The 14169-nt window shown below is 40.3% G+C and overlaps 1 protein-coding gene across 7 annotated transcripts in view; it reads left to right on the top strand.

Annotated features, from left to right (window-relative positions):
• The window catches only part of LOC138422252 (zinc finger protein 280B-like), a 36050-nt gene continuing 21881 nt past the window's right edge, over positions 1 to 14169 (top strand). For 3 of the 7 annotated variants that reach the window (XR_011249816.1, XR_011249815.1, XR_011249812.1), the window contains exons 1-3: positions 329 to 1130; positions 1831 to 1887; positions 7470 to 7770. Coding sequence is in view for 2 of the 7 variants with exons in the window: in XM_069556969.1 (XP_069413070.1) it covers positions 7541 to 9172 (1632 nt within the window). In the remaining 5 variants the exon portion in view is untranslated. Of the gene's footprint in view, positions 1131 to 1830; positions 1888 to 7469; positions 12262 to 14169 lie in introns of those variants that run through there. The other 4 variants (XR_011249814.1, XM_069556969.1, XM_069556968.1 and 1 more) reach the window with 4 other exon arrangements.

Raw genomic sequence — 14169 nt, 5'->3', positions numbered from 1 at the left:
ATGGTTGGATAGTATCATCAACTCAATGGACATGGGTCTGAGCAAACTCCAGGAGATAGTGAAGGACAGGGAAGTCTGGTGTCCTGCATGCAGTCCATGGGGTTGCAAAGAGTTGCACATGACTAAGGGATTGAACAACAACAAATTAAGGTAAATGTGTAGCATTACATATAAGAGAAATGGGAGTTACAAATAACTATCTCAAAAAGTTGTAAAGATGAGCAACAGAACAAACTTACAGCAATAAGAAGGAATGAAATTAATAAAGAATGAAAAATGAATATAATAGAGAAGAAAATATTGTAACAAAACCAAAACTTTCTTCCCCCATGTGACTACTGGCAGACCTCCAGCAGAACAGGGCCTGTAGCAAAGACTCTGTAAAGGGCCAGAAAAGAAATACTTTAGCCTTTGCGAATATGATCTTTGGCGATTAATCAAGTTTGCAGCCACAGACAATGACCAAAGGAACTGGCAAATCCCTGTTCCAACTTTAAGGACTCTGAACATTGAATTTCACACAATTTTCACGTCAGAAAATAATATTCTTTTCGGTTTTTCCTCAGCCATTAGAAAGTGTAAGGATCTAAAATTAAAAAAAGAAGTAAAGCTCATTTTCAGCTCAAAAACAGGGGCAGGCTGCCCTGCATCGATCCAAATGGAATTCCAAGAGGAGGGGCTTCAAGACCCAGGTGTACGGTGAAGTGCCTTAAGCAAGGGGCAGGTCACCCCTGAGGGCTGTGAGTGCTGGACACCGTCCCTGGACTCCCCTGGTAGAGTCGGATGCCGCTCTCAGCCCTGTGCCCTGGAGACTGTGCAATCTGTTTCTTGTCTGCGCAATCTTGACAGACCCAAGACCCTTGAGATGCAAGTTCAGCCTGACCGCGCCCCCAGCGGTTGCCGCCAGAGGCGCTACCGCGCGCGCATGCGCCCAACTCGGCCTCGCGGCCAATCAGCTTGCAGGCGCCGACACCTGGCAGCCAATCATCGGTGGCAGCGGGCGCGCCCGTAGGGGCAGCTGCGGCGGCGCCCCGGGCCCGAGGAGGCGTCGTCGCCTCAGGCTTAACCCGGGGACCGCCTAGGGGCAGGTGAGCGGCCGGCAGTTCTGGCACCGCCGCCACCGGGGACCGGTAAGGACTGGGGCGTGGTGCGGCCAGAGCGGTGCCTGAGGGCCGGGGGGCGGGCTTCTCGGGTCCCCGCGCGCGCGGGGCCTTGCTCGGCGGGCGGCCTGTGAGGGCCCGCGGGCCCGCGGGAGGGAGCGTGCGGCCGGGCCCACAGACCCCCGCGGCCCCTCTCGCCCTCTCCCCTCTCTAGTCTGGGCGGGCGCTGCCCTCCGGCAGCCTTCCTGCCCCGGCGGTGGGACGAGCCAGCTCCGGGGAAGGGCCTGTCGGGCCCCCGGCCCCCGCCCAGGTCTCGAACCTAATGTATTTAAACACGCACAAAAATCTTCACGGCGGGTTTGTGACTCGGGCCCAACCCGGTTCTGGACCCAGTCAGTCAGGCGGGCGCAGAAAAAAAAAAAAAAATCGATCTAGTGGCCTCTTCACTGTCGTTTTCCTGTGTCCTCTGCCTCTCCTCGGACTCCGGGCTGCCCGGTCCCTGGGGCCCCCGAGATTCAGGCCTTTGGTTCGGGAAGCTGGCAGATGAGGTATTTGTTACTCAGAGAAGGGAGGTGGAAGGAAGAAGCTCAGGGAAGAGTTCAATCGCTTGCTCTGGTTGAGTGTGAGACGCCTGGTCAGCATCGGTAGCGTAGGACCAGGTAGGGCCTGGGGGATGGAACATTCCCGGAACACGTGACTCGCCCTGACCTTTCCCTCTGCCCGCCCCCAGGATGTGACCTTCTGCCTGGGAAGTCTGAAGCGCTCGGGTTTTCAGTGTGCCTCTGAGGTAAGGTGGCAGACAGCTTTACAATAAGGAACAAAGTTGTGTCTTTCTTGCCTTCCGTTTTTCTCCTTTGATTCATGAGCTGACACGTTGCTGTTGAGAGACAGTTCTCCTGATTGGGGATTAGCTGACCCTGATTGCGGGTGGTGACTTCAGGGCAATCATGGTTTCAGGTCAGTCTGAAGCTCTCTTGAGTTGCAACCTTAAAAACAGGCAGGGAGGCTGGTGGCTTGCTTTCTCCTGCAGTCTTGAAAGAAAAAAAGTAAGAGCACCGTGAGTTTTAAGTTGTGTAGAGCTGATTCCTACCACTTGGTGAGGCTAAAATTGGGCAATGCACATATCCTAAGGTTTTAACTACAAAATCAAAGTAATGAAGGCGTGGGAGTTCCCTGGTGGCCTGGTGGTTAGGATTCTGGGCTTTCACTGCAGTGGTCTGGGTTCAATCTCTGGTCAGGGAATTGGGATCCCATAAGCCGACCAGCATGGCCAAATGTATAAATGAATAAAGTGGTTCATTCAGAGAAAATGTGTTGTGATTTAACATGTTTACGTGGGATTACTTGCTCATTTCTGTATCCTTAAGGGCTTTATTTCATTAAGTAATTGAATTCCACTGGATGAGGGCGGGGGACCATCTGAGTTCATTTCATGCCGGTAAACAAGATCATAGGTAGCTCTATGCCCAGCAACTTGTGCCTACAGCTCTGTTGTATAGTTACCTATTGCTGGTACAGCTTTGAACTTCCCAGCATATCAATGTTGCCATGTTTTGTTTTGGTCACACCATGTGGCTTCATAGGATATTAGTTCCCCAACCAGGGTTCGAACACAGGACCTTGGCAGTGAGAGGGCTGAGTCCTAAGCACTGGACTGCCAGGCAACTCCTGTTTTTAGGTGTTTTGGTTTGTTTTGTGTTTTTTAATTTTTGCCATGCTTATAGGAGAACTATTCTCTGTGTAAGTATGATGTGAATATTATAACTCGAAATGTTTGTGTTGTACATATCTCAAAATTGAATAGTTTGAAAGAACTTACATTTATTATCTCTTGATCTAGAATCCAGTTGGGTAGTTTAGCCTCAGGGCCTCTCCTGAGGTTGTAGTCCAGCTTTTATCTGGTTTGGCAACCTCTGAAGACCTGGCTTGTTGAGTCTAAGCTCTCTCACTTGGCTGTACTCATGAGGCCTCAGCTCCTCCCTCTGTGGGCCTCTCCAGGGAGCTGCTTGTGTGGAGGCTGCTGTCTTTTCCCAGAATGAGTAATTCAGGAAAGAACTTGCACCCAAGATAAAGCGCAGAGTCTTTTTCAGAAGTTACACATCTTCACGTCTGTATTTGCTTAGTCTTACAGGTCAACCCTGTGATAGTTTGAGAGAGAACTACGCAGGGGTGGGAGTATCAGGAGATGTGATTCACTTGGGGTCATCTTGAAGGCTGGCTACCGTACCCATTAATCCAGCATGCCAACCTTTCTTCATATGATATCAGTTCTGTTACTGTGAGCAAATTATTTGGCTTGTGCACACTTCTTGTCTGCTAGATCTACTCAATTCTTGTTTATTCAGTGATATTCTAGCAAGTCTCTTCTTTGTCCTGGATTAAGTTTTCTGTTTCTCTGGATGGTTCCCATCAGCAAACAGACTGACTATAATGTCACCTCTCGTTAAAAATCAGTCTTTTGGTGACACATCCTGCTTCTGCTTATTTTATTTCATATTTGCTTATTATAGACTTCTACAGAGTTGTTTGTAGAATTTTTTATCTCCAATTTTCTCATTTTCCTTTAAATCCACTCTTGTCAAGGTCACTAGTGAATTCCAAATGTTTAACTCAGTGGTCAATTTTTAGTTTTTATTTTATTTAATTTATTGGCAGCCTTTATCAGAGTAGTTCATTTCCTTCTCCCCCCCAAAAAATTTTCATTTGGGTTACAGAACGCTTCTCTTTCCTGCTTCTATTCTACCTACAGTTTTCCTGCATACAATGTGTGACCTTTGTGTCTGGCTTTATTCAGATATCATATTTTCTTTTTAAATATTTATTTGGCTATGCAGCATGTGGGATCTTAGTTCCCAGCACAGGGATGGAACCTGTGCAGAGTCTTAAACACTGGCTGTCCAGGAAAGTCCCATAGTTTGTGTATTTTCAAGATTCATCCATTTCATGGATAGCAGTGCATGTTTTTTTATGGCTGAATATGGTATATTAATATGGTATATGGCTTACATGTAGTCCATTGTGAGCATATACCACAGTTTATCCATTCATCAATTAATGGATAATATTTGGATGGTGTACTCTTTGTGGCTATTGTGAGTAATGTTGCTGTGAACATTGTTTTTCGCATGGACTTAACAGTTTCAGTTTTTATGGATATATACAAAAGACTGAAATTGCTGGATCATATGGCTACTCTATATTTAATTTTTGAGGTACTGACAAACCACTTTTCCAAAGCGGTTGTACCATTTTACAGCAATTACATCAACAATATATGAAGATTCCTTTTCTCCGCATCCTCTGCAGCACTTGTCATTACTCCTCTTTTTGATTATAGCCAACCTAATGGGTGTGAAGTAGTTTCTCACTGAGACTGATTTACATTTTCCTAATCATGTTAAGCAGTATTTTTTGTGATTGTTGGCCATTTGTGTATCTTCTTTGGTGAAATGTCTATTCAGATTCTTTTCCTGGTTTTTAAATTTTTTTTCTTTTATTGTAAAAAACATGTAACTTAAATTTTACCATTTTAACCATTTTTACATGCTAAGTATTTCACACACTTTGATCAGCCTTTTTGGAGAAGGAAATGGCAACCCACTCCAGTATTCTTGCCTGGAGAATCCCATGGACAAAGGAGCCTGGTGGGCTACAGTCCATGGGGATGCAAAGAGTTGGACACGACTGAGCGACTAATACACACACACACACACACACACAGAGTCACAGTGTTGTTTTGTTGTTGTCGTCATTGTTTTAGCTGTGCTGTGCAGCTTGAATGACAGTTGCCTGGTTGAGGATCATACCCAGGCCCCTGATAGGAAAGCGTGGAATCCTAACCTCTGAACTACCAGGGAATTCCTTATCACATTGTTATGAAACAGATCTCTACACCTTTTCATCTTGCAAAATTGAAACTCTGTACCCATCACCTGTCCCATTAAACAACAACAACTCTTTTCTTCCCTGTTTCCCTAGACCCTGGAATCCATCGTTCTTCTTTGTTTCCTTTCTATTGCTTGACTATATTAGATATTTCATGTAAGTGGAAACATACAGTGTTTATCTTTTTTATGACTGGCTTATTTCATTTAGCTTGATGTCTTAAAGGATCATGCATGTTGTAGCATGTGGCAGAATTTCTTTTATATTAAATAATGTTTCATTGTATGTATATATCACATTTGATGGACATTTAGATGCTTCCACCTCTTAGTTGTGATTAGTGCTGCTGTGAGCATGGCTGTGCAAATATCTCAAGACCCCATGTTAACGTCTTTTGAATTTATATCCAGAAGTGGAATTGCTGAATCATGTGGTAGTTCTAGTTTTAATTTTTCAAGGAGCCTTTATACTGTTTTCTGTAGCAGTTGCACCATTTAAAAATCTATCCATTACACACAAGGATGGTTTCTGTACGTGCTTGCCAACAGTTGTCCTTTCCTTTCCTTCACCTTTCCTTCATATGTAAACACACACATGCACACACAATTTTTTTCATATCCTTTTCCATTATTGTTTATCACAAATTATGAATATAGTTCCTTGTGCTATACAGTAGGATCTTGTTTATCTATTCTCTGTATTAATATTATAGTTTGCATCTGCTAATCACCAGCTCCCAGTCTATGCCTGCCCGCCCTTCCCCTCTTGGTAACCACATAGTCTGCTCTCTATGTCTGTGAGTCTGTTTCTGTTTCATAGATAGGTTCATTTTGTCATATTTTAGAGTCCACATGTAAGTGATACCATACGCTATTTGTCTTTCTCTTTCTGACTTCCTAAGGATTCTTTTTAATGCTAGTGTAGATTGAAGTGTGTACTTAACTTCATTTTCAGAACATTTGTTGCTGTATAGAAATGTGGTTGATTTTTAAAATATTTATCTTGTAGTCTGCAAGCTTTTTATTAGTTGTAATACTTGTGGTTTCTTCAGGATTTTCTATATACAAAAGTATGTTATCTCCAATATACTTTTACTTTTTCCTTTCCATTCTGAATGCTGTTTTTTTTTTTTGTTTTTTTTTTTAAAACAACAACAACTCCTTTTTCTTAACTGATTGCCCTGGTTATAGAACTGCCAGTATAATATTGAGCCAAGGTGTGGAATAGACATCCTTGTGTTGTTCCCAATCTTAGAGGGAAAGCTTTCAGTTTTTCATTATTAAGTATGATGTTAGCTGCAGGTCTTTTACAGGTACCCTTTGATTGAGAAATTCTCTTCTGTTCTTAGTTATTAAGTGTTTTTTTTAACCCCTATTATGAAAAGGTGCTGGATTCAGGGAAATGCTTTTTCTGCAGGCAGATGTGTTTTTTGTCCTTTATTCTATTAAAATGGCATAATGTTGATTGACTTTCATATAATGAACCAGCTTTGCATACTTCCATAAATCCCATGTGATCATGGTATATAATCTTTTTTATATGTTGTTAGATTTTGTTTGCCAGTATTTTGTTGAGGACTCTTGCCTCTATATTCATAAGGGATATCAGTTGTGTGTGTGTGTGACGTCTCTGTCTGATATTGGTATTAGAGAAATACTGGCATCACTTTGCCTGCTATGTGGGGAAGAAACATGTGGAGTGAAGGATGAAGCATTGTTGGATTTAAGTTTAGTCAGGATTAGAGGGAGAATTTAGGATGTATCAGTGTGGAATTGGGGTGAGATTATCAAGAGAGTTCATTCTCAATTTGCTAGGCCTGTATTAAGTGCTTGACATTGAATTATGCTGTTTGTTGACTATGTATAGATACTTTATACTTTGAATTTGCTACCTATTTTCTGTATTAACATTTATGAAATTAGTATTTGTGAATCAGTTGTGATGTGCATTTAAGATGCATTTTCTTCCAATTTTACTACAAAACAAGATGCTATTGAATAGCTGATGCTTTTTAGAAAGAGCTGTTAACCTTAAGTCTAAGAAATAAGCATTTTTGTCTTTAAGATACAGAAACACATTTAAAAGTTACAAATTTGCCCAAAAAGATGCAGCCGGTGTGTGGTTAACTTAGAATTCCAGCTTAATCTGTTTTGACTCTGAAGTCCATGTTTCTAAACACGGTACAATAGTGCTTTTGTAAAAATACTCCTCCTTTACATATGATTTCACCTAATGATCAGCGGTGTTGGTTTTTTTTTTCTTCTTTTTTTAAATAGAAGAGATTAAAGTCAGCATGGGACAAAGCTATGATTCTAGAGTCATGTAGACTTGTAGTCATAGGTTTTTCAGCTGTCATTTAGTCTCTTTGACACTCAGTGTCTTTGTCTATAAGATAAGGGTGTTTATAATTACCCTGGAGTTTTGGAGATAGTCAAATAGCACGTTTTTCTGTACTTAACTAATATGTAGTATGTTTATACTTAGGTGGCAGTTTGTATAAAGGAAGCACTGGGACTTGTGGCCACACCCTCCAAGAATAAAAAAATATTTAAAATATGGAACCACCATGTATGTTATGTGAAGAAGACCAAGAGCCAGAACCACAGAAAAGTGTAGGAGAAACCAAACAAGTAGATGATGAAGATGCTGAACTGATCTTTGTTGGAGTGGAACATGTAAATGAAGATGCTGATCTGATCTTTGTTGGGATGACCTCAGCTTCAAAACCAGTCGTTTCAAACATATTGAACAGAGTTACCCCAGGTTCCTGTTCAAGGAGAAAAAGGTATGGTCACTTCAGGAAAGATAATGCTCACAAATCACAGCCTGTTAGTCATGTGATTCCTACATTAGAAGCAAAGACTGTCTTGCCAGTTTCTGACTCTGAATCAAGATCAACAGATAGTCCTATTATTATTGAGCCTTTGTCTAAACCTGATTATAAAAATATTTCACCACAAATAGTGCCTAATAGCTTTTCAGAGTTATGTTCTCCTTTGATTACCTTCACAAGTTCATTGCAGCATCCAGTAGAAACAGCAGTTTCTGCAGGAGATATGAATAAAAGTCCTCGTGTATCAAAGCGACTTTCCAGTTCTGAAACAAATAGCACAAATCCCAAAAGGCCTAAACTCAGTGATGGAATTACAGGGAAACATTCTTTAGCTTTGTCCCCTTCAGGTATTTTTCGTACAGTGACTACTGAGCAAAGCACACCAGACAGTGTTCATACCTCATTAAGCCATGTTCAGAATGGAGAACCTTGTCCAACAGCTTTCCCAAAGGACAGTGGTCATTGCAAGCCTGTAAGTCCTTTAGGGGAAAATGGACTGACAAAAACTGACTTTCCAAGTTTAGCAAGTCCAAACAAGATTGTTGATCCCACAGAAGGAAATCTGATTGTGTTACTTCGTGACTTCTACTATGGACAGCATATAGGAGATGGGCAGCCAGAACCGAAGACTCACACAGCCTTTAAATGCCTCAGCTGCTTGAAAGTTCTAAAAAATGTCAAGTTTATGAATCACATGAAGCACCATTTGGAACTTGAGAGGCAGAGAGGTGACAGCTGGAAAAACCACACCACCTGTCAGCACTGCCACCGCCAGTTTCCCACCCCATTCCAGCTGCAGTGTCACATTGAAAGTGTCCACACTCCCCAGGAGCCCTCTGCGGTCTGTAAAATCTGTGAATTGTCCTTTGAGACAGATCAGGTTCTCTTAGAGCACATGAAAGACAATCATAAGCCTGGCGAAATGCCCTATGTATGCCAGGTTTGCAATTACAGATCATCAGTCTTTGCAGATGTGGATTCACATTTCAGAGCATACCATGGAAACACTAAGAATTTGCTTTGCCCGTTTTGTCTCAAAATTTTTAAAACTGCAACACCATACATGTGTCATTATAGAGGGCACTGGGAAAAGAGTTTTCACCAGTGTTCCAAATGTCGGCTACAGTTTTTAACTTTCAAAGAGAAAATGGAGCACAAGACCCAGTGTCATCAAATGTTTAAGAAGCCTAAGCAGCTAGAAGGATTACCTCCTGAAACAAAAGTTGTTATCCAGGTATCACTGGAACCTCTGCAACCAGGATTGGTGGAAGTAGCATCCATTACTGTGAACACAGCTGATTCTGAACCATCACCCCCCAAATCTAAAAGTAGGAGTTCAAAAAAAACCCGTTAATTCTACTTCAGTAAGTCTGAAGCAAGTATTTCAGTCAAAGTTAAAAACCCAATTAAAAACAAAAAATCCAAATTATAGCATTATTCAATAGTATCAAATATAGTGAAACCAATGGGTAATTTGTGTTTTTTTTAAATTCATGAAGTACAATTTTGTTTGATCTGAATGTTGAGATGTTATTTAAAAATATATTACCTGTTTTTCATATAATTGTCTTAACACGTAAAAAGTATGTGTGTGTGTGTGAGAGAGAGAGAATGAGGGGGAGAGAGGAAAAGTAACAACCTGTTTATTTTCATATTTCATGTTGTTTGTATGTTCGAAAGCACTACTATACATATAGTCTGTAGAGTGTTTTAGCAATGTAATTTTCAACTGTTTTCATGCCTTGAAGATCTCAGTATTAACTATATAGCTAGATTGGAATGGCTTTGTTATGGTATGGTCCTGTGTGCTGCTGAACTCTCCGAAGTGCCTCTGTTATGCTGATCTAAGATAACCTGGCTCCAAAAGCCTGGTGTGGAGAAGTTGATGGAGAAGCTGTGATGTGAGTTTGGACCAGACACAGGGGATCAGCGGAGAGCTGTGGCTTCTTGTCCCAGTTGAGTAAGAGGCACACATTCACTCCAGGCATGGAGCCAAAGCAGAAGGAACACTGTCTCAGAGTGTCTTTACCTAGCCCAGGGACAGCTAAGGAAGCCAGCCATTAAAATGCTCGTGTTTGGTGAGGGGCCCCTGCAAGCATCAAGCAGGCCCTGTGTGTCACTGACTGCAGTTGGAGAAGCAGAGATAATAGAATGAGGCCTGATGCCCGTGGACCTCCTGTTGAGTGATCAAAAGGGGAATTTGATTCATTCCGTCCCCTTTCCCATTTGGCTGGCCTTTAGTCACAGTGAAGTAGCCATATCTGTCTCAGACACAGTAGTAAAGCAAGTTAAGTTTCCCAAGGAAAAAGCCTTGACTTCTAGTTTGATTTGTACTGGACCCATAGTTTTAACTGAAAAGGATCAAACACAGGGAGTCTGTTCAGTTTATGAATTGGGGTAAATTTAGTTCTCTTACCCTTAAGCTACAATGGAGTTGTCCAAGAATAGTAAATGTAGTGGATAAAAATGGTCCAGGGTGATTAAACCCTTTATAGAACTTTTCTTTACCATTTCCAGTTACATGTGTCTTACCCTAGTTGAACATATGAAGATTTCAGTTTTGTATCTTATCTTGCCTTGGACACGAATGTATTACAGTTAACAGTTAATTCTTTGAGTGTGTAATTTTCCAATTTATCAAACTAATACTGAGTTTCTGTCTTACTTGACACAGTCTGATGTGCAGGAATTGTCTCGTTTATTTCAGTAATTATCAGGTCATAGAGTTATTATCCTTCCTCTAATCTATCCAACTATCTAATCTGTGATTATACTCGTGGACACCTTTTTTCTTGCAGTCTCCAAGGGCTCTTTCACAGACCTGCGGGGTACCCTCTAAGTACTGGTTCCTGAACATCAGCACACTTGGCTGCCTCCGTGGGTTCCTGGAGTTGAGTCTCCTTAGGCATGTTTTAATGCCATCCTTTCTCCACTTTGGCAGATACCTAGCAATCTCTGTGCACCGTTCAAGGAACCTGGGATCCTGGCTGTAGGCCTGTGCCAAGAGAAATCTCTCCGTTTCCTCTTCCTTTCTCCTCCTTTTTGTCTCTTTCCACTTTTTTTTTCCCTCCCTCCTCAATTTATTTAAATTCTCTAAGCTTTCACAAAATGCTGGAAAGTGATAATCACCAAGGGGTTGATGTCCCTCTCAGAGCTGGAGAGGAAGGATACAGATGACTAAGCTGTAGTGAGCATATTGTCTGCATTCTAGGTAATTTAGAGTATAAATTCTATTGTATTTATTTACTCAGTGCTTGATTGATTGATTTGCACTTTGAATATTTAGGCCTTTCCAGTTAGTTTGCTTGGGCCAAAGCACTTTGCTAAGTGTCAGCTTAAACCACTTTCTTTAGGTGTGTAGAAAGAGTGTCTGTGTGTGTGTTCTGGTCTCAGGTGAAAACATATGTATAAATAAATGTGCAGACTTTTGCATACTTACCTCCTTTATTCTATTTCTATAGTAAGAATATGAAATGTTTTAGTTACGTGTTTTTATTGTTGCTTAGTATTATCGACACTGTTACTGTTGTTTGCTCTGAAGTATGCTCCTAAGGAGTACAAGTTGTTATTTATTGCCAACTAAAAAGGTTCCAGTGATGTGGCCCCTGACTACCTCCTCTCTTCCATTCTGTCATTGTACTCCACTATTTTCCCCACTGGTGCACTGTTGTTGACAACACTGGCCTTGCTTTTCCTCAAGCAAATTCCATTTCTTCCCGATCCAAAGACTTTGCAACTGCTGTTCCTCTGGAAATTCTCTTCCCCTAGGCCTGCATGGCTTGCTACCTCCCTTGTTTGAACTTCACCAATGTTAAAATCACACAATGAAATTTCCAACCCCCTCCCTTTCCTCCTCCTTCTTAAAGGCACTTTAAGTCTCTACCCTCTTCTTCCCTCTCCAGCCTAATTTCCTAGATTTTCACAAAAAAACAAACAAACTGAGAAGAGATAATAATATCAGGGCTTTGCATCTTAGAATTAACTTGAGTCAGTTTCTGTGCCTGCAAATAAAAGATAGTTAATAGTGAGTTGAGTTCTTTCAGGAGCTTTCTCTGTTTTTCTATTGATACCTCTATATTTTTTTAAGGCAATGTCACTTTGTTTTGTTTACAAATATATTGAATATCTGTCAAGATTACTATTTTGTTATTGCCCTTTGTGAATTTCCTTGTCTATTTTGCTTGTTCTTTCAGATAAAATTTATTATTTTATTAATGTTGCCAAAAAATTGTAAGTAAAATTAGTATTTATAGAAATAAACTGTTTTTTAAAAAATTATTTCTGCTGTCTGTCTTTTTACAAATAACATGGCATATTTTTAGATTTTTTATATAATCTTATTGTGTTGGCCAGGACTTCTAAACAGTGATGTGTAAATGGGTTTTCTTGTTCTTAGTACCATCAAAGGCAATGAGTATATGGCTTAATAAATTTCTATTTCTGTTTTTAGAATTTAAAGAGAATTGTCTTATTGGATAGTTTACAACATCTGTTGAGACATTTGCTTTTCTTTCTTTCTCCCTTACTTTCCTTTTCTTCCTTTCTTCCCCTATCTCTTTTCTTCTTTCTTTCCTTCCTTCCTCCCTTTCTTTCCCCAGGTTTTTGCTTGACTGGACCTTTCCTGAAACAAAAGTAATTCCACTCAGGGTTGAATATTATCCTCTTAGAATCTCATTCCATTTCTCATTTCTAGTATTGGAGTTAACTTCCTCTTCCCCTTATTAGATTTGCCACAGTTGTATCGATGTTTCTGATTTACTTTTTCCAAGAAGCAGCTCTTGCTTTATTATTCCAACAGGTTTTATTTTTGTTGTTTTCTATTTTTGTTTCAATTCATATATACCTTCTACTTTCTTTAAGATTTTTTTTATAGCCTTGTATTTTAAAAGCTTTCTTTACGAATTTTTATGGAAATATATTTGATTTACAATGTTGTGTTTCAGATGTATATCAGTGACTTAGTTATGCAGATACATATCTATTCTTTTTTAGGTTCTTTTCCATTATAGGTTATTACATGATACTGAGTATTTCTTTTTTTTTTTTTTATAAAGGGTTTAGGACTTGACCTACCTTTATTTAAACAGCAGTTTTGTCTGAATCCCAAATATTTTTATGTATACATTTTTTTAAATTAAAATTCATTCACTATGATTTTTGGCAAGTTAATTCCAAAGATTTCACTATTTGCAGGCTGAATGTTTTAATTTATAGTTTACTGAGAATTCAATTTTCCTTGGAGCTCTGAGGGTATGTGTGTATATACACTGACATGTCTATATATACATCCTTTTCAGATTACTACATGGGTTTTTTTTTTAAGATATATAATTATTTTAAAAGATATTTTCTGTTTGTTATGGTAAAAATGTGAAAATGTTTTAATTCTAGAAATCTGTTCCCCAAAATTAATATAGTAAAAAAGTAAAGGTATAAACATATTCATTTGAGAGTAATTCCTAGTAACAGAACTTGGAAATGTTAAAAAATTGTTCATAACACTTACTAAAGGTGGTAAGAAAAACTTTATTCAAGGTAAGAGTACTACAGTGGGGTCTTATAATCAGGGAGAGAGATTGAGCTTAAGTCTGACTCCAGCAGGGACACAGCTGGGATTTATAGCTAAAGAACAAGGTGGGTCCACAGGGTTGCAAAGAGAGACTGGGAGCCTGAAAAGCAAGGAACAGCAACAGGGTGGGTGTCAGTGGATGGAAACTTACTAAGAGGACCCTAAGGGTGAGGGTGGCTTCTGGCTAAGCTGAGGATCATTGCTGAGGCTAGGCAAGGCTGATAAGATACTGAGGTGAGTGATAAGGAATTTGATCTGATACTGAGGGTGGTCAGATCAAGGGTGGGGTATTTTTTCTAAACTGACTTGGCAGATTCTGGCTAAAATTGGACTAAATGGACAGGCGCCCCTGCATAAAGACATTGCCCAAAGTTAGCAGTGCATTAATGAACTACAGCTGCATAATAAATTTCCCCAAACTAACAGCTTAGAGCAATATTATCTCATACTGCTGCTGAAAGTTGGGAATCCAGGAGTAATTCAGCTGAGTGTTCTGGCTCAGGGTTTCATGAGATTGCCGTCATCTGAAGCCTTGACATGGGCTGGTGGATTTCCTTCCAAGATGGCTTACTCACATAGCTGTTGAAACCAGTTTCCTTGCTGGCTGTTGGGAGAAAGCCTCAGCTCTTTCACCTGGGCCTCTCTACTGGGTTACCTGAGTGTTCTCAAACGACTAAGCTGGCTTCTAGAGTGAGTGATCCAAGAGGATGAGCAAGGAGGCTGCAGTGCCTTTTATGACCTAGTCTCAGACGCTTCATTTTCACTTTTACAATATTCTAACA

This window comes from Ovis canadensis, chromosome 17 (genome assembly GCF_042477335.2).
Source record: "Ovis canadensis isolate MfBH-ARS-UI-01 breed Bighorn chromosome 17, ARS-UI_OviCan_v2, whole genome shotgun sequence".
In the NCBI taxonomy this organism is placed as follows: domain Eukaryota; kingdom Metazoa; phylum Chordata; class Mammalia; order Artiodactyla; family Bovidae; genus Ovis; species Ovis canadensis.
The sequence above is the reverse complement of the archived record's forward strand: the minus strand, read 5'-3'. Positions and strand labels throughout refer to the sequence as shown.